This window comes from Triturus cristatus, chromosome 3_2 (genome assembly GCF_964204655.1).
Source record: "Triturus cristatus chromosome 3_2, aTriCri1.1, whole genome shotgun sequence".
Taxonomy (NCBI): Eukaryota; Metazoa; Chordata; class Amphibia; order Caudata; family Salamandridae; genus Triturus; species Triturus cristatus.
In genome coordinates this window covers 404,239,006-404,258,342 of record NC_140584.1, presented here as the reverse complement: position 1 = coordinate 404,258,342, position 19,337 = coordinate 404,239,006, and the positions used below count along the sequence as shown (strand labels likewise).

The following is a 19,337-nucleotide window of genomic DNA, read 5'->3' as shown; positions in this document are numbered from 1 at the left end:
GAGATACGAGGAGTTTTATGAATATGAAAGGGAGACAAAAGGGCACACTGAAGGGGAAATGGGAATTGTGAATGGGTTGGAGCCATAAAAGAGTAGAATGAAGGGTAAGGACGCACAGCATAGACAATGAACGGTAACGGGCGCAGTAGAGTTGAATGGATCGGAAAAAACACCAATGCCTACTTTATTTAGTTCAATAAGACTGAATGATGGCAGTATTTTAATAAAAGGATGCATAGGAGAATTAGTAAGTTGGAGAATGGCAGAGAGCTTTGGGGGAAGTGGAATGAGAGAGAGTCAGTAAATAGTGAGTGAATGTAGAAAAGTTGAATGAATGGGAAGGGACATGAAAAATGGGAAAGAGGGGAATGGGGCATAGATATGTTTAATGAACGGAACAAGAGTAAGGAAAAGTGTAAGCCTGAAGAAGAATGAAAGGTTTAGTGAACAAGGAAGCAGCAACACAGAAGAGTATACTGAATGGAAAAAGCAAATTGGAGTGTTAGGTGATTGAAAGGGGGACATAGAAAAATTGACTGAATCGGAAGGGAACATAGAAGATACACATGATTAAAAAAGGGGGTAGAAGAGTTTTTGTAATAGGGAGGAGCCATAGGAGATTTGAATCAGTGGGCATATGAAATGGAATGGGTCAATCAATGGGAAATTCAGAGGAAAAGGATGACAAAATGGAGAGGGAGCACGCACGTGTTGCATAATTTGGAGAATGACAGATTTTTTCAAAGAATGGGAAGGCATAGCAAAGTTCAGTGGATGGGAAGGTTGGCATAGAACAGTTAATTGAAAAAGAAGGGGATATAGGGGATTTGTTTCAACAGGATGATGGTATTGAATGCAATGCCTGCAACTGGAAAGCACTCACAAATATGCCTCAGGATTGTACATTACATCAGCATTGTAGCTGAGGTGTAGAGATGGTTGTATCTTTTCTTCGTCAATGAGAAGGCAAGATAGTTGAAGGATGATCAATACTCTCATCTTCCCTGTACTTGCACCTTGTAAAGTATGTTCTGTAGGGCTCATTCCCATGCATGTCCTCTTGTTTCCTCTTGTGTGTGCTCCAGGTGCCAGGAAGGAGTACTGCAAAGTGATGTTCGACTACCTCGCCTCCAACAATGACGAGCTGTCGCTCAAAACTGGAGACATTATTCTGGTCGTCAGGAAGGTAAGAGGCTGACAGGTTCATCATGTGGCAGAAGAGGAGGATTACAAGGCACACTATATGTTTCTCAAAAAGGAAAACTATTAGCCTGTTTGTGTGTGTTAAATATGGATCAGGGCTCTTAAGTGCCAGATGTTACAGGGTCATTACTTCTTCCATCTCTTATGGAAGTTGACTTTATGTTGCTGGAAGCAGAAAATGTATGTGAACCTGCTTATTCTACTCAACTATTTCTACAGAGTGATCAAAAATATATGTAACAGTGGTAACAGCTAGTACTTAAGCACCAAGAAACGCGATCCTAATCCATTCGGGTGTACTGCCGACCCCGTCGAGCTCGAGAGCACCCTGCATTGATTGAGGGAATAGTTAAGCATTTCAGACTCTGCACCTGCGTCATTGACATCTTTCGTGACTGATTAAACCCCAAAAAGGAAGTGTGCCCATTCAACTGCCCATTTCTGGCCCTTGATTGTAGATTCTCATTTGGTTTCCACTCATGATCATCAGTATATGACGATGCCACTCTGAACTAAGTGTAGACTAATCACATCCACCTAGGGGTCCACAGAAAAGATTTGCAAGATTTCCAATCAAAATCCATCCGTCTGCCTCTTTGACAGTCAAGGATGGATGTCCTACAACAGCCCTACCCTCAACTGTGGTAAAACTGCTCTTACTTGCAAGTTCAGCAGCCTACAACTTTATCTTTTTGCCTCGCCTAATAATATGGACGTCTTGTCCTTCAAGATCTGCCTGTGTTTTGAAATGTTTGCTTCACTTGACAGTGCTATTCAAGAGACAAAGAGATCAGCGTTATAACTACTATAAATGTAATCTAAATGTTTTCCAAAAATCTCTCCACATACCTTGCTCCAAAACTGAAAGCTTGTGAGATTAGAGACATCTCATACAGGTTGGACTGCATACGCTGGCTCAAAATCAGCATTTTATGCCTCGACAAAGGTATTCCTTCAACCTTCCAAAGCAAAATACTGCCAAGTCTATGGACAATCCGGTACCATTTAATTACACCAAACTTATCTTTAAAATCTGCACAGGGTACCAACTGAGAGCAAAATTAAATTCAAGGTTATAAACTCTATACGGTTGTTCAGTTCACCAATTGTATACTGTTTAAACTCCTTGTCAACCAAGACAGGGACTATATATTGTGTACACTCTGACCATAAAGCTGGTCTTTGAAAAAACAAACTTATGCCATTTTCTTTCAGATTTCATCACCTTCTAAAGGGATTTCCCACTGACCAGTTACAGGTAGTTTGTACTGAAGCCAGATGTGGCTAATGGGACATTAGACAATTCTGACAATTAAATACTGACCCAATCCAGCTTACACCGTGAGAAACAAATATCAGTTCCAGGATACCAATAGGATCAGCAATTCAATAGATGTAGAAAAAAATGAATAAACCTATATCCAGCCATGAACCATTTCTATTGGTCAGTTGGGATGTCCACCAGCTATGGCTTCCAATTCTTGCTCTAGGTTTCTCTGCCTATGAAGTATGCCCAAAGGGTCAGGATCCACAGTGCTTGGATAGTAACATGTCCCTCTCAGCGACCCCACCCATAAGCTTGCCAGCCCCTGGTATCATGGGAAGCGTCATCTGCTCTGCTCTCTGCGTTCCAGTGTTGTGTGTAGGGGGATTGACGTCATTTGTGGGCCATCATTTAGGGAAGCCATTTCTGCTGTGGATCGAATCTTGAGTATTAGATAGACCCTGAATTTTCTTTCTGTTTCCCTGACTCCCTTTTAGGTGCTCGTGCATACCATGATCCTATCGTACGTAGACCCTCCTAGGGGCAATGATGTGTTATTAAAGTTCTAGTGCAGTCCCTTTGCCAAAGGCCTTCATGAGCCAAAGACCCATACTTGCCCATTTCTCTCTATTGATAGATTTCACCACCAGTGACTGGGACGCCACAGACCTGCCCTTCATGCTCGGATCCAATGGCGCTAAGTGCTCCTAACAGTAACAAGAGGGTAGAACACTCTTCACTTTTGAAAAATAAAAATGAAAGAAACATCCCCTTTTTTCAGCCTGACCGTGTGATTCATCTCTTCACACATTTTGATTTGTTTCAAACAACTTTCTCAGAAATGCCCCCTTGTTTCTCACAGTTCCCGAATCTCCTCCCTATTTCTTTCACACTCTCAATCTGCCCTTCCAGCTATCGAAGCATGTTACACCTGACAAATAAATGAACATATATTTGCAAAGATATTTGCTATGTTATCGTTCTTATGAGCATGGGAAACTGATGTGAGGTGTCTGCAAGCCTTGGAACAGACAGAATGGGATTCTTTTACCAGAGTCTTCGGTGACCCTTGGTAGGAGATCAGAGGTCTCTAGTAATCTCATGTCGTGTGTCAATAGTTCTTCAGGCCTGATTGTCCTTCTTCTCTCTTTGGTACTTGTAGGTTTGCTTCTCCTGATATGAGTGTATGTAAATGAGTAACAGGATAAAAATGAAGAAACTGGGCCCATTGGCGCTGCTCGTACCCTATATGGGATCCTATAACCTGGCAGAGAACTTGCTGTGACTGTGTTCGTAAAGTTTCAGGCTCTTACACAATGCTTCTAGTCCTTTAGATGGCAGGCCCACTGGAAGTTACCAGTCCACTTCTGCACAAGTCCACAGATTAGTGCCATGTTGCTGACAGAAATCTGCTCACAACTTTGATGTTTTTCACTCAGTGAACCTAGGTGACAAGTGACAGCTTCAAGTGCTGAGGCACCAGGGTTGAAGTGCTTTTTCACAATGCTAGATAAAGATTGAGCCATCCAACCCATGTTCAATATGCACACATTGTAACAGGCACTTGAGAGAAGATAAGCTGTCCATCAATAAATAATCCATCCATAGTCCGTATACTGTTGGTAGTGGCAGGGGAGTGTGGGCTTTGCCAATTTGATGCTAACGCTAGGAGATACAATTATCAGTGCTTTTTCCAGGATGGAGTGACCAGTTTGTATTTTCTTCACAGGAAACGGAAGACGACGGCTGGTGGGAAGGAGAGTTAAATGGCAAAACAGGTCTTTTCCCTGACAACTTTGTGATGCTTCTGACCCCTGTGACTAACTTGGTAAGCTCCACTCATAGCAAAGTGTGTGCGGTGATAGTGGCCCAACTGCTCCAAAATAGGGCAACCTTTTGCTGGGTGGAAATGTCCCTCCCCTTATTATCACTAGCCAACAGATCATGCAGGATGAGTTTGAGGAAAGGGGTCTGGTCTAGCGAATAAAATCACTAAGATTTTGACCAGGAGTTCTAATCTAGTCTTTACATGTGAGTCAATTGTGTGATCCTGAGAAAGCCCCTTAATGTCGCTGTGCCTCAGTTTTCTTTTCTGCCACCATTGTAAGTCCTTAGGAGCAGGCCAAGCCCCTGTCTTATGCTCTGTCTCAAAAAGTGGATCCTTGATACCAATAGTTTTGGATTTGCCTACTAGGTTAACAATCATTAACACTAATATAATGTTCTCCAAAGATGAGCCTCCTGTTCTCAAATGAGTGTGTCTAGCAGCAGCTACCGAGATCCATATGCAACCAGCCCACGATAAGCTTTAATTCTGGTTCCACCGGATCTCCTCTCCACCAGTCAAATGTTGTTAAATTGAGGACCATACCCGTACAATTATTTAAGCAGGAAGACTCAATGCATACAGCCTACTCCTTAAATCTTTGATCAGAATCTGCATTTAACGTAATCTGTATGCCTGGCCGCTACCTGCACCCTATGCCAGGAGTCCATGTAAATGGAGGTGAGAAGAATGCACTACTTGCTGCCTCCCTTGCAAATGCAGCAGTCATGAGGAAATACCCGCTCACATATCCGGGGTGAACAGATTTACAGTGGGGCAGATGCCTCTGAAACAGCTGTAGGACTGGGACAAGATCTGATGTACGTCTGACACTTCAAGCGACTGACCGGGTGGAATCTTGGCTTTCTTTTTAGGCACACCACACAGTCAGTTACAGTTTCTATTTCCAGTCAAGCCAACCTACCTTTAAATGTCCACTACCTAGAACCCATGATAGAAACATAATGCCCCACCGCTGTCTCTCTGGCATGAACCTTTCAGTTAACTAACACCACACACACTGCTGCATAGCATCGCACAAGCAGCAAGGGCCAGATGTACGACCATTTTTGCATGCGCAAACGGATTTGCGAACCAGTTTGCGCATGCAAAACAGCATGGGAAATGTACAAACCCTATTTTGCGAGTCGCCATTTTGTGACTCGCAAAGTAGGGTTTTGCGACTTGCTATTGAGAAGGGGTGTTCCCTTCCTAATAGCGAGCGCAACCCTATGTAAGAATGTTTTGTGTCCGCAAGTGCGGGTGCAAAACACTTGCAAATTACCACCCTCTTCAAGAGGGTGGTAATGGGGTCGCAAAAGGGAAGAGGTACCCAGGGGACCTCTTACCCGTTACAAACTCAGGGGGAAATATTTTTTAAGAGCTGGCTGTGGTCCCAGGGACAGCTGCCTGGCCTTATAAGATGAAACAAAAATGTTTCATTTTTTTTTTAATGGATCCAGTTTTTCTTTAACCCCTTGTATGCTCATGACGAGCCCAGCTCATCATGAGGCACAGTGGAGCTGTGCTCATGACGAGCTGGGCTTGTCATAACAGTCGCGCCACTCCTGCGCGTAATTGATTCCCCGCCTGTGCGGGAGAATCAATTAGTGGGTGGAGTCGTGACGAGCCCAGCTCGTCATGAGCACAGTTCCACTGTGCCTCATGACGAGCTGAGCTCGTCACGAGCACAGCGCCACCGCACCCCGCGCCGCGGAGGAATTACCCCCGCGGCGAAGGGGTTAAGGAAAAGGGCTGCATTTTTTTTTTTTAAACAGCTTTATTTAAAAGCAGTTCCAGACATGGTGGTCTGCTAAGCCCAGCAGGCCACCATACCTGGGAGTGACTGCCGTTCCCAATAGGGTCACAAATTGCGAGAGGCTCATCAATATTCCTGAGCCTCTCTATTTGCGACCCCATTGGGAATCGCTAACAGTGTGTTACACACTGTTGTACATCCAAAATAGCGCCTCGCACATTGCGAGTCGCAAAAGACTCGCAATTTGCGAGGCGCTATTTTGGCTGTCGTACATCTAGCCCCATGTTTCTATACTTGTGACAGATCCTACATGTCAAGATGTTGTCTTCTTTATTAGAATGTTGTCTGATTTTTCTCTGTTTTTGCAGCAATCAGATAAGCCTCCAGCTCGAAAATCAACTGTGAAAGTGCCAGGTAAGGGACACTTCAAATACCTTACTAAATGAACTTCTATGTATTGGAAATCTAATGGTTGTTTGGAAATTGACCAAAACTTGATGGACATCTTAAGGCCTTTAGAAATGGCCAAGTCCTTTAGTGCAACCACCTTGCTCCCTGTGTCTACTCACTTGTTCAAATGGCTGGTTCTTCTCTTTAAAGTAGCACCCATCTTGAAGTTATATTTCATTATATAAGTTGGTTCCATAGTATTGTATTTAAAAAGAGAAACCAGTCTCGTGAATTTCCCCTTGGCATCCAATTTGGAGATTAAGACCTAATACCATTTGTCACCTTGGTGATTAAAGAGCTTTGCCAATTAGTCAATAGTTTAGATCATGGCTCAGGTAAAAATAAGTGGGGGCAATAATTAGCATACACAACCGTCGTGTCACAGAGAAGTGTCATACGAAGCAATTTCACAACTTTTTCATACACCTGCCTTGTATAGGAATTATTCTTTAGGAAGACAGTCTAATATAATATGTCTTCACCTTTGGGACCTTCTGCCTGGCCACCTCGCTAGGAGCGTGTTCACACAGCTTAGGTACTATTTTTTCCCTGATGTCTCTTCTTTATGAGGTCTCAACATGGACACCATGCACACTTCTGGTAAAGCTTAGTGGGTTAAGCGCTCACTGCTGAGATCTGTGCGTGATCTTCAGGTCCTTTATTTGTTCAGGCCTCAGCATGGTCAAGACATACTTTGGGGCTGGGGTTAAACATGACCGTAAGTTTACATTGAATGTCTATGTGATGACACATCTGTGGTGGAGGGTCACAAGGTTACACTGTTGGTGGGCTCGCAATCATTCCCTCCTCCCTTGACCTGTGGCAATCAGGGATGCTTGTGTGCGGTCTCCGGCCGTGCCATGGTTTATGCATTGCAGAAAGAGCCAGATCAGCATGGTCTTTCAAGAACGTTCTCGGTGAGTAAGACTTCTCCACTCCTGGTTGATGGGAACTCCAGGGCATGTTATACAACACTCTGTAGATCAACACTTGAAGGAGCCGTCTGATAAAAGCAGCATATTCTACTGTATAACAAACTGATTCATATGTATTCCGTGGGATTAGTGCTTGTCTGCGTCTAGGTTTTCAAATGTATGGCTACGTTGACCTCAGTTTATGTCTGTGACTGCAGGAGAGGCCCTGCTTAATCTCAAAAGTTGGGTTACTTATTAAGTGAGGCAAACGATAGAGGCCACAAGCCCTGCACATACCTGAGTCAGGTGTGTGTTGTTAGATCACTTTGAGGTTTATAGGCTGGCTAGGGCTGATACACGGATGTTAGTGAGATAAGGCTAAAGTACCTCTTTTGAATAGTGCATTGTTCTTCAATCTGGTGTTCATGGGTATTTAAATTATGACTTTCAATGCGTGCATTGTTGCTCACTCTGGTGTTAGAGTGGTTCTGTATTTATTGTATGACTTTTCAAGGAAATCATAAATTAATTCTTCTTTATCTGATGTGGATTTATCGTCCGTATCTGGACCTGTAAGTTTGTGAGGCTTCTTCCGGGAAAGCGTGGCATTGGTTAGGCCAGGTTTGGTGGCTTAGTGGACTAACGAGTCCACTGTAGGAGACTGGGTTCGACCTCATGGTCACAGGTTCAAATCCTGGCGGGTCAACTCAGCCTTTCATCCTTCTGAGGTCGATAAAATGAGTACCATTGAGTTGGGTTACAATAAACATCTGTTATTTAGTGCCAAGATACCCTTGAGTGAGCGTGCACTTTACAAATACACGTAATGTTATGTCTCGATTTAGGAGGATACCATAAGTTACTGTCCAAAATATTATGTTTACACACGCTTTATTTATAACAAGTTTATCTCCAAAGCCATACAATGTCATATACAGAGAAAAAAGTACTTACTCATAAGCACACTACTTAAGAACTATTGCAACGGGATCAAAACAACCTCAAGTTTGAGAATCCCTAAGTACCATTTCCTCAGCCCTGAAAGCCAGCTGTTCGGCGCAGTCTCCCTCAGTCCTTGGAACACATGAACCCCATAAAGTCCAAGTACCTGTCATCCATCTTTCATTCAGGAAGCTAGTTAAACTCCCTTCTTCTCGTGGGTTTTCAGTCACTCCGACTAGCAGTAGGGCAAAAATTTGTAGCACAGGTCTTCCCCTTCTAAGCCAACAAGCCAGGTTTTGTGAGATACTACCGCTTCTTTATCCAGTGCCCTGCACTCCTCATCTACTTCTACTCTTCTTCACACTTTGTGCTGACCAAGCCTTACTAGTGATACCTGTGAGTACCATCAAACAAGCCCACACCTTCCCAGAGCATCTATCTTATTCCTTTACTATTGTATGCCGTTCAACCTCCAACTGCACTTGAGAGCATCACCAACTCCGCATGAATTGCCTTCAGCCTTCACACTCACCTACTGTGTGCTATTGTGAAGTATGACAGTACTACCTACTTGGCACACCGCACAGTATCAATATTTCTTTAACCCCTTGCGTGCGGGTTTATTTCTCCCGCTGTGCGGGAGAAATAAACGGCGTTCGCGATCACGACGGCTCCCGGCCGTTGTGCGCACACGCCCACTGTAATGCACGACGGCCTGGAGCCATCGTGTGCACACAAGGGGTTAAAAAAGTAAATTATGTGAATCAACCTGTCACTGCCTGTACAGGGCTCATCTTTGTCCTTGGTGCATCTTTACAATGAACTATGTGTGCACCCAGAAGATGATGAGTTTTATGAGTGTGAATTAATGGAAAAACGAAAATTGAGAAACCATATTGGAGGAAACCAAATTATGGAAAAACAATTTTAAGGAAAGACAATTTTAAGCAAATACAAATAATTGTGGAAAATTAAAGGAAACATTTTAAAGAAAAGATAATTAAAGGAAAAGTCCAACATTGCATTAAACTTGGGTGGAGTTTAGGATGACTTAGGGTTTTTAGGGTTCAGGAATGGCTAATGTTTAGGGGAGGTCAGGGTTTTTTTTTTAGGTGTCAAGAATGGGTGGAGGTCAGGCACAGAAATTGTTTTTAGAGTTCAGCAATGGGTAGAGCTTAGAGGTGGTGAGATTTTTTTTTAGGTATCAGTAAGGGGTGGAGTTTAGGGGTGGTGAGGGATTTTTAGGGTTCACGGATGAGTGGATTTTAGGGTATTGAGGTGTCTTTAGCGCTCAGGGATAGGTGGAGTTTAGAGGTGTTGGGACGTTTTAGGGTTTATAGATGGGTAGAGTTTAGGACTGGCGAGGGTTTTTATGGTTCAGTAACACATAGAGGTTAGGGGTCGTGAAGAGTTTTTAGGGTAGGATTGGGTGCAGTTCAGGGTGGTGAGTGGTTTCAAGGATTCAGGGATTTGTGGAGTTTGGTTGCAGAAAGGGATATTTAGTGTTCAAGGATGGGTACAGTTTAGAGGTAGTGAGGGGTTTTAGGAGTTATGAATGAGTGGTGTTTAAGGGCGGTCAGGGCTTTTGTTTTAGGAATTAGGGATTAGTGGAGCTTGGGTGTGGGAAGGGCTTTTAAGCAGTCTGAAATGGTTGGGGATTAGACCTAAAAAGGGGGTTTTAGGGTTCAGGAATGGGTGGAGTTTAGTGATCGAAAGGGTTTTTAGGGTTCAGGAATGAGTGCAACCATGGTATTTACACCTTAAAAAATAGGCATGCAAAAGCCAGCTTCAAGCAAAAAGACATTCTACGAATTAGTTTCTATGAAATGGCAAATGCCATTTATTCGGGAAATGCCCATTGAACAGTTTAGGTGACATGGTTTCTCAGTAGTGGTATTCTATGAAATTGATTTTTTATTAAATCACATTCAACTGATTAGTTGGCTACTGTCTGTTTTATTCACTTCTCACTTATTTCTAGTGAACATAAAAGTCTTGAGGGGTCACGGCGTACGTGGCTAACCTACCTTGGTATACTTTCCGAGCATGTGTAAGGCTGGCTTGTCTTGGCATTATTCTTTTTCTGATTCTTCCTCCACTCTCCTCCAGGCAAAAGTGGGCCTTGTAGTGCACCATCCAGCACTTGCTGCCAGTCAGCCTGGGTCCCGTTTTTTTCTTACCAGTTCTGGTTTGGTCCTTTTCCTGCCTTGTTGGTGTGCCGCTGTTGGGATTACAGCAGGTCTGTGACAAATGGCATTTAGAGGAGGAGGGCAGTCGCCCTGTCAGGATAAGGCGCTAAGTGTACCCATCCAGTTGTGGATCAAACAGGCAGACAGACACAATGCATTGGGGCACCATGGCACATTAAACTGTGGTTGTAGGGCCAGAAGGCGAAAGCTGGAACATAGAGAAGGCCTTAAAGGCTGTCTAGAAAAAGGGAGTTCTGTATCTAGTGTGGAGACTTGTGAATAGGTCCAGACCCTAAAGGCTTGCCCACTCCCACCTTCCCAAACCCACTACCCCAAAGTAAAACTAGGCACTACAGAGTGTAGCGCAGTTTAATTTAGCACACTAGTACCACTGTCTGTGACATCCACTAGGGTTGCTCCAGGAACAATAATAATCCTTCTAAGGGTTGTGCAGTTAGCTAGTTTATGACTTCAAGCCCTGCCAGACATGGCAGAGAATTGAGGATGAGTGCAGATAGAGGCAATGGCAGTAAAAAGGAGCCAGAGTTCTAACCTTCTTAAAACGTTGTGGACTCCCTTTTGGACTCCCTCAGCCCCAAAGAATCCATCTGATACCCCTGAAACTCAGAGTGAGGAAAAGCTTGCTAAAATATTGCTTCTCAACCTCAGCGTGTCAGCAAGCTGGAGATGATAGTGGCACCCTGGCTCAAGAGCCACCACCGCTACCCTTGGCTGAAGTCCTTCCTTATTGGGAGTTGGCTGCACACAGCTGGGTGCGTGACGGACCTGGCCTTGCTACCATCCCGTTCTGCAATATCAGTATGAAACTGCAGCAGCTCAGCGACACCTACAGAAAAAGTAAACATTATATTTGCTGGTGTCAATAATGTTGCCAGAGTGTCATGGGCCCTACTGCAAAGAAGTAACTGGGTACGTGGCCGCTGATTAAACTGTGAAATACAGCAATGATCAGGGTTCAAAGGGCCCCGCCCGGCCTCTGGGACCAGGTGCTACAGCACTTCCTGCACCAATGAAAGTTACGCCCCTGTATATGGTCTTATTGATATTGTTATTGCTAATGTGATAAGTAATCTGACCTACAACATTGTGTATGTCATTTGTAGATGCATCTTTTACATCAAGGGTGAGGTTCTCAGGGAGTTTAGTGCCGCAGATGGTGTGTCCAGGGCTTTAAGTGGGCCGGGTCTCACCGGTGCTGAGCACCGGCAGTTTTCCGGTCTCGCTGAGTCAGCATGCATGTGCTGCTCAGAGAGACTTTAGTAGGTGAGTTTTCAAAGTGCTGCTGGCTGGCGACAAGCTTGCGTTCACGCGAGCGTGCACACGGGAACTGACAGCCTTCAGCAGCACTTTGAAAACTCACCTACTAAAGTCTCTTCGAGCAGCGCATGCGCGCTGACTCAGCGAGACCTAAAAAAGCGCATTACGCCTGCGATGCTTCCGTAAAGCAGCTCGCCTCCGCCACTGTCGAGAGAGCCTGGTCTATTTTATATCATTGATATCTAGCGCTCCTCTCGCACCAGGCGTCTTTTTGGCGCTATACAGTGTACAATCAAGTGACGGTGGGAATATGTGATTGTTCTTTTTCAAGCGTGCGTGAACTGTCCCTGTGGCAGCCATTACACACACGTCTAATGCCCCGGCGCAGCCCACGGAAGGAATTGTCTCTTCGCAATTAAATAATCGGTGATAAAGCAATCTTTTACGGTCGGGAGGGGTCTATCCTGTAGGACTTCAAACCCATTATTAGTTACACAGCCACATCTCAGCAGCTGGCGTGCTAGCCTCTTGAGCTGTATTTCTGCATTGGAACCAACGACCCGCATCCACACACACATCGCAGCAGCAGGCATATTGACCACTAAGCTATCTTTATTAGTTATGGCGCCTGTGGCTTTAAGATTACACGGAGGTCTCTGCATGAGGTGCGATAACCCCTGTGCCTTGTGAGGCTCCAGGCGCTACAGTTAGTGAGCGTTTACCAGCCACCTGAAGGATGCATGCTTTTAGCAGTACTGGCATACATATTCTCAGCAGTACACATATTTACTCTCAAAAGGAAGTAAACTTAAACATGCTACCCCAACATACACACGGATTGAAATGTAAGCCATGTGACAGCGAGCTATGGCCAACCGCCCCCCACAGAACCTAACGTAGTTCACGCAGAACCATTTCCGAGCCGGTTGCTCACTGACTAATATGGCTGCCCATAAACAGGGTGAGGCTGACCACCACTAGCCTTGTGACCGCAACCAGCGAGGCAGAAGAGAAAGCTCCAGCCAAGCCCCCATATACTGCAGCCAGCGCCAAGAAGTCCTACCGAGAACTGCTCTGCTGTTATTGGAGCTGGTGACGCCATCGCCACTCGTTTCATAATGAAGATTCAAGGCACTGAGGTACATAGCTCTTCCCTCACGACCTCAGCTGCGCCTTCTTCACACTTGTGACAATCTAACTGGCTCCACCACCCGGCCTCCATGGCCCCTGTCCAGACTATATGAAGGGGTTTATGTTCTAAAGACTGCAGTGTGACCGAAACGTTCGTTTAATCAGACTTTTACAGTCTTAAAAGTGACCCTCTGTTTCCATAAATGCCATCTTCAATTTTCCTCGTTTTGACTCCAACGGCATGAAACTACAAGTCCCAAAATGCAAATCGAGATGGATTTTAAGAAAGACCATAATGGCTGAAACTGCTACACGTGACGTGGGGGCATTAGGCAGCATATGTAAAATAAGCATTGGCATAGCCAATAGGTCTCACTTTTGGGACTTTATAAGTGTTTACCCATGCAACAGTTGATGTTGTTGCACCAAGGATATTGTGCTGCATAACTAAATACTTATAAGCTCCCAAAAGCGAGACCTGTTGGCTATGCCAATGCTTGTTTAAAAGGGGTCTCGAAACGGGTCTCCATCGGGCTCTGTTTTGGGCCCTGGCATACTGCAGCGAAAGCAGGCACATCCATGTGGCGTGCTCACACTGCTCACTTTTCACAAGTGGAGAAGTTACGGCATGAAGTCATGCCAGGTGAGTTGTAGAAGATGGGAAATCCTTTAAAAGAGAGTCATTTTCTCTCTGGAATTTTTTTGAAATTTCTCTTTTTGAAAATCAGGAGCAGCAACATTGTCGTGGTGTCATCAGGGCTTTAAGTGGAAGCTTTTTAAATATTATATAAAACAAGTCATAGTTGCTGCTTATTTATCTTATGAAACTAACAACTATTGACAAAGCCAGTAGTCATGACTTGTTTGTAGGTAAGATGTTACTTGTTGTATCATATATCTGGATGCAATGGTAGAAACAGCAAAATACAAGTCGGTGGCACACTATGCTAAGCACAGATATTTAGCATACGTGTTTTTAAGCCACGCCCTTCATTACATTGGTCACGCCCCTTTGCGATCCCCCCCCCCCACTCCCCCCCAGTTTTTCCATCCCACTTAAAGCCCTGTGTGTGTCCCAGGGGTTTTACTCAGGGGAACAGTAGTCCTCTTCAGTGTGGTGATGCAATACTGCACAAACTCATCCTTGGTATACTGGTTTTGGTTAAACGCATTCTTGTAAAAAAAGAATGCCAAGATATAAACCATATATTCAGATGCTGAGTGTATTGTGGGTGTGGAGGTTGTTGATTCCTCGCCCCTGTACCACAAATACATTGATGATGGATTGATGAGCGGAGAGGTAGTTCACGCGCAGTTTGGAGGTATATGGTATCTCAACGGGGGCTGTGTCGTCATTACTAGGTTCAATACCGCTCACCTTATTAAAATCTGCCCATAAATATGTAGGTGAAATTCACAGTAGAGCATTCAATGAAACGTGTTATGGACTACTGTGACACACATGAACTTAACTTCACAAGTTCATGTGCAGTGGCAGCCAGTCTGGAATATGGGTTCTCCAAGCCCACGTTTGGGGGAACCGAGCCACCCCCCCCTCCCCCGCCCCATTACACTCTTGGGCACCAATGCCACTTCACCTGCTGCATTATTAATGGTGAATTTGTGAGAATGCATGTGTCTATGCTTTTACTTGTATGCGTGCACACACAAGCACGCAGTGGTAGCCAGTGTAATCGGGGGGGGGGGGGGGGGGGGGCAGGGACTGAGAAGAGTTTCTTGCCATTAAACTATTTTTAGCCGGTACCTGCTCAGTGCAGTGGAACAGTGTACAGCAGAGATGCGCACTGTAGGCCTAGGGGCGCCGGAAGTGTGCCTGTCATGCATTCAGGAGAGCAGCATAAGCTACTTTAATAAACACCGAGTTGTTCACTCTTCTGCAGGTTAGCTTCGGTTAGGTGTCTGTGTGATAAGTGTGACTCATTCCGCTCCTCGGGTGGCTGGCGGATACGGGTGAGAGGAAAGATGTGCACGCGGAGAAGAACCTCGTCCCGTACAAAGAGGACGACCGACTCGTTTGCTGCAGGCAGGGTCTCTGCAAAGTGCGTCACCTTCTATCTTTTCCCCTCGCGGGTCTCGTGCGTTGGTTTCCTGCCTAGCAGAAGGCAGGTCACGTGACCGTGGTCTGTGTGGCACGTATTAGAGGCCCTGCTGCTTAATGTCACCCTGGGCCATCAGACCAGTCTCTTTGCAGTCAGGTAGAACTTGCCTGACGAGCATTCTTTACAGTGAGACATCGTTGCTGACCAGAGGACTTCCTCGCATGCTTCCATTTTGTTTCGACCTCTGCCTGGCGTTACCTGGACAACATGCGCAGTTACGCTCACTGGAGTGGGCCGCCATCAAGAGGTACCTGTCATTCCCGCCTCCCCTTACTCTCACTTGTTTCTTACTCCGGGTAAGGGCTGTGCACTGGGGCTTTTGAACAATAACGAACAGTAACGACCTAGAGACTGCAAGAAGAAATTGGTAAATTTGTCAACTCGACACTCCTTCTAAAATATGGGGATGTATCGAGTTAGAACCATAAAACATGTAACTGTGCCTTGGGGACCTTTTACGAGGTAGCAGCCTCTCTGAAAATGCCCTGATTTTGTTAATCGTTCTGTCCACCTTTGCTGTCGTTAAAGGATTGTTTCTTTAACCCTCATGGCCCTCCAAACTGATTGGCTCATCTGTAGTTGGATTGCCACAATTATCGGATTTTTATCAAAAAGCATTTTAGTGCCCCTATAATACTTTAGTGAAAGAGTTTTCGCTGGCATTTATATTCTCCCTTGCTTCAATAGAAAACCATCCTAAAATTGAAATAATTGACCACGTCCTGCACGACCTTTCCTTTCGACTCTCCTCGTGCAAATTCACACACTACACAAGGACTCTGAAGAACGATTTAAATTCTAAAAAAAGTCTAAAAAGAGCAAATTCTCTCTCCACCATCGTTCCTAAAAGAAAGAATAAAATAGAGTGTCATGTGAAGAAAAAAAATACTTGAAAGAGAAGTACCTGTGCTCTGCAACTACCCCCCTCAGGGGCAATACTTAAAGAGTATTGTACTTCCTATACCAAATCCATTTCACCTGCGCTCCATCTTTACGAGTACGGGGCATTGGGAGTGGCCCTTTATGAGGCAGATTTGTGGGGATTTGCTAACATTGAGGTACTAATCTCCCATAAAATACATTCCTGAAAAACCTTGTATTCCTCCCTCCGAGTACCCCTTTGTATCTGCTTCTTATGGACCTGGGATTAGGACGGCTTACAGGCAAAGGCAGGCTGCGTCCTCTTCTCTACAGGAGGCATTTATGGACTACTCCAGAACTTGTCCACTATGCTGCTGCCCTGCAGGATATAGGGGAGTTGATCAATTCTCTAAGGTCCCTTGGCTTTTGAATATTAAGGAGTCGCCTTACTCTCTTGGACTGTCTGAACTATGGGAGTCTTCCACTGTCACCTTTCCCGCCTAATGTCTCACTGAAGCAGTCTTATTAAGCTATCACAACGTCTAATGACTCTAGGAAGGCTGCTTCCTCCAAATTGTCTAGTGAGTTTCTTGACTTTAAGCTTGTTTTTGGTATGACCTGTTTTTGGATCAGGTGACCATTATCCTGGATAGGAAGCTTTACTTGCCGTTCAGAGAGATGATTTTTGATTTATTCAAATAGCTTGCACCATTGGGTAAGCCGCCATTTGTGCATTGTGGTATAATTGAGCTTTTCGTCCCACCTAGTTCTGACCTGGCTGTTCATCTGTATTTACTACTTCCTCTTGAACAAAGGTTCCCCTGTTTTCTATGCCAAATCTCGAAGGACGACTCTTGGATCCTTCACCCCCTTTCTGGTGACCAGCAGCGCTGGCCCAGCGCCTGACAAATCCACTACATCAGTTTCTCCAACGTGATTGTACTGATTTTCAATCTCCTGGCCACACATGGGGTTGTTGTTTTCTCTGAGCCCTGCTAGCGGCCTCTTATTTTGCCCTGTCTCTTTTCCTCTCCCCATGTGCCTTGCACTTCCTTGAGGTATCTTTATACACGTATCCTGGATTTGTTCATATTGTTTTAATTAATTTGTTATTGGGGATAACTCTTTCTTTGTTCCCCGATTAGGCAACAATCATCTTGCTTGTGTTCTCTAATCCTGAAGATGACCTCAAGTCATAAATGTCGAAACGCCGTCAACTTGTATCAGCCTAATTGGAATTGCAAATTATGACAACAATGTTTCACTGCTCTATCATAAAATGAATGTTCATGCATAATATGTGTACCAAATGGCTCTCAAAGAAAATGCATGTTTTCATTGTTTGGGTTTCACTTGTGCCTGTTTATAATACTTATTCACAAGCACAATGTGTTCTCCTAGTACACTATTTAAAAGGTGGTTGATGCTGCTGCTTATTCTTTGAAAAGTATACAGTCCATGTTCTTTTGTTAATGCAAATACTTGAACCTTAAAAAGTGAGACTATGTGTTTTGTGGAATTAATTTACTGTTCAAATTGTTCCTTCTCATTGACTCCCATCGGGCCATTTTTGAATGATATAGCTATCAATAGGGCAGCAGGCGCAGTGGCACCAAGCCTCAGGTGCGGCAGGCCCTTTTTAGGTTAAGCCTGGGCAGTGCATGCGCTGCTTTGCGAGGCATTCTGTATTGAGTTAGGGACTTGAAGCTCCGCCCGCATTTTTCATTGGCTTGTGTCATTGTCCTCTGTAAACTGTGGCTGTTCATTGGTCAAAAGGCTAAGTAGTCCCCCCTTAGTACTGCTTTGTCTCATTTTGTAACCTCCCATTGCTACACCCCCTGTTACGTGTGTCGTTGCTTGGTAGGCTTTAATTACAGCCTCCGAGCGCAATTTTCTCAAATAGCTTTGTCCTGCCTGCTGTTGCAGGCAGAACATGCTCTCTCCTAACCCTTTTTGAAAATTTTTATAGCATGCATTTACAATAAATAGGTCTCGCATATGCGAGAGTTTAAGGTATTTCGCATTGTAAATGACAATGCCTTTTATTTACCTGTTTTTAAAAACAACACGTAAATAAAAGGCATTGTTGTTTACAATGCCAATAGCTCAAACTCTCATAAATGCGAGACCGATTGCTTCGCAAATGCTTGTTCCAGCCTTGCGTTAGGGTACAAGACATCCTTGCTACGCCCCTCGAACCAGGCTAATAAGCACATTTATTTTGTAACATTTTGCTTTTCTGCCTTTCTGCCTGGACCACCAACAAAACCATGGCGGTACCGAACAAAAGATCTTTTACAGTCCGCCCATGAGCCAGGAAAAAAACTCACAGTACATGGGGGTGTTTATTATGTATTTCCTGAAAAAGGACCCTCACTTTTGATGTTTATCTCGAGGAGTCATATATGCAACAAGAGATGGTGGTCCAACCACTATGTTTCTTCCCTTGGTAAAGTTTCTGTCTCCCCATTTCAGCCAGAAAATGCCTGCCACAGTTGTGGGCATCTTTAAATTTGCCTCCAAAGTTTAAATGTTGGCTTAATGCCATGATAGGTCCAGAGTGATACATAACTACTCACAGACAAAACTTTGAGAATAAAGTCCTGATTGGCAAGTTCCCACTACACACAAAGATCACTGAACCCTAAATTTGTGCCAAAAATTCAGTTTGTGGATTTTAACTTGACCTCTATCCACCCCTTAAAAATAATCAATGCCACTGGAATTGTGTGCAATGAATGACCAAGGAAAGAAAATGAAATGTATGTGGCATAATGCAGCGCATCCTGTGACAGTATTATTTCACTCTTTTGGAATATTAAAATACATTAGTACTCTCTGGTCAAAAGATCCCCTTCATTGGTTCCAGGCAACAGCTAAATACAGCAATCAGCAACAAAAAGGTAGCCAGTTAAGCTTTGGAAAGAGCCAGCCACTGGGCAGCACCACTTGGGAGTATCAGGCATGTGCATTAAATATATATTAAACACATGGGATCCTGTAATCCCTTTAATGTAATGTAATGTAATTGAGCACTTATATAGTGCAAATGTCACTCCAAGGAGCATCATGGCGCTAAGCGGCAACAAAAAGAACCTGGCTGATGGACCCATACCAGATGACTAGGGGACGCGAAGAGTAGGTATTAGATTAGAGTGCTGCATACGGCGTCACATGTTGCGAAAATCCAAGTTTTTAGGGCTTTCCTGAAGAGAGTCTCAGATTACATTTGACAAAGCTTGTATGGGAGTTTGTTCCAGGCCTCAGACCCTATCACTGCAAGTGATTTCCCTCCTTTTGAAACAAGTCTGAACGCTGGAACCTTCAGCAAATTGGCGTTGGATGACCTAGGGTTCAGAGTGGGTACATAATGCCAGGCGAAGCCATGGAAGTGAAACGGT

At 44.4% G+C, this 19,337-nt stretch overlaps 1 protein-coding gene across 4 annotated transcripts in view; it reads left to right on the top strand.

The window, feature by feature from the left end:
• The window catches only part of MNMIP1 (manchette microtubule inner protein 1), a 268,004-nt gene that overhangs the window by 187,338 nt on the left and 61,329 nt on the right, over positions 1 to 19,337 (top strand). For all 4 annotated transcript variants that reach the window (XM_085647940.1, XM_085647938.1, XM_085647941.1 and 1 more), the window contains 3 exons: positions 1,086 to 1,186; positions 4,197 to 4,295; positions 6,420 to 6,465. In XM_085647940.1, the coding sequence (XP_085504066.1) occupies positions 1,086 to 1,186; positions 4,197 to 4,295; positions 6,420 to 6,465 (246 nt within the window). The remainder of the gene's footprint in view (positions 1 to 1,085; positions 1,187 to 4,196; positions 4,296 to 6,419; positions 6,466 to 19,337) is intronic.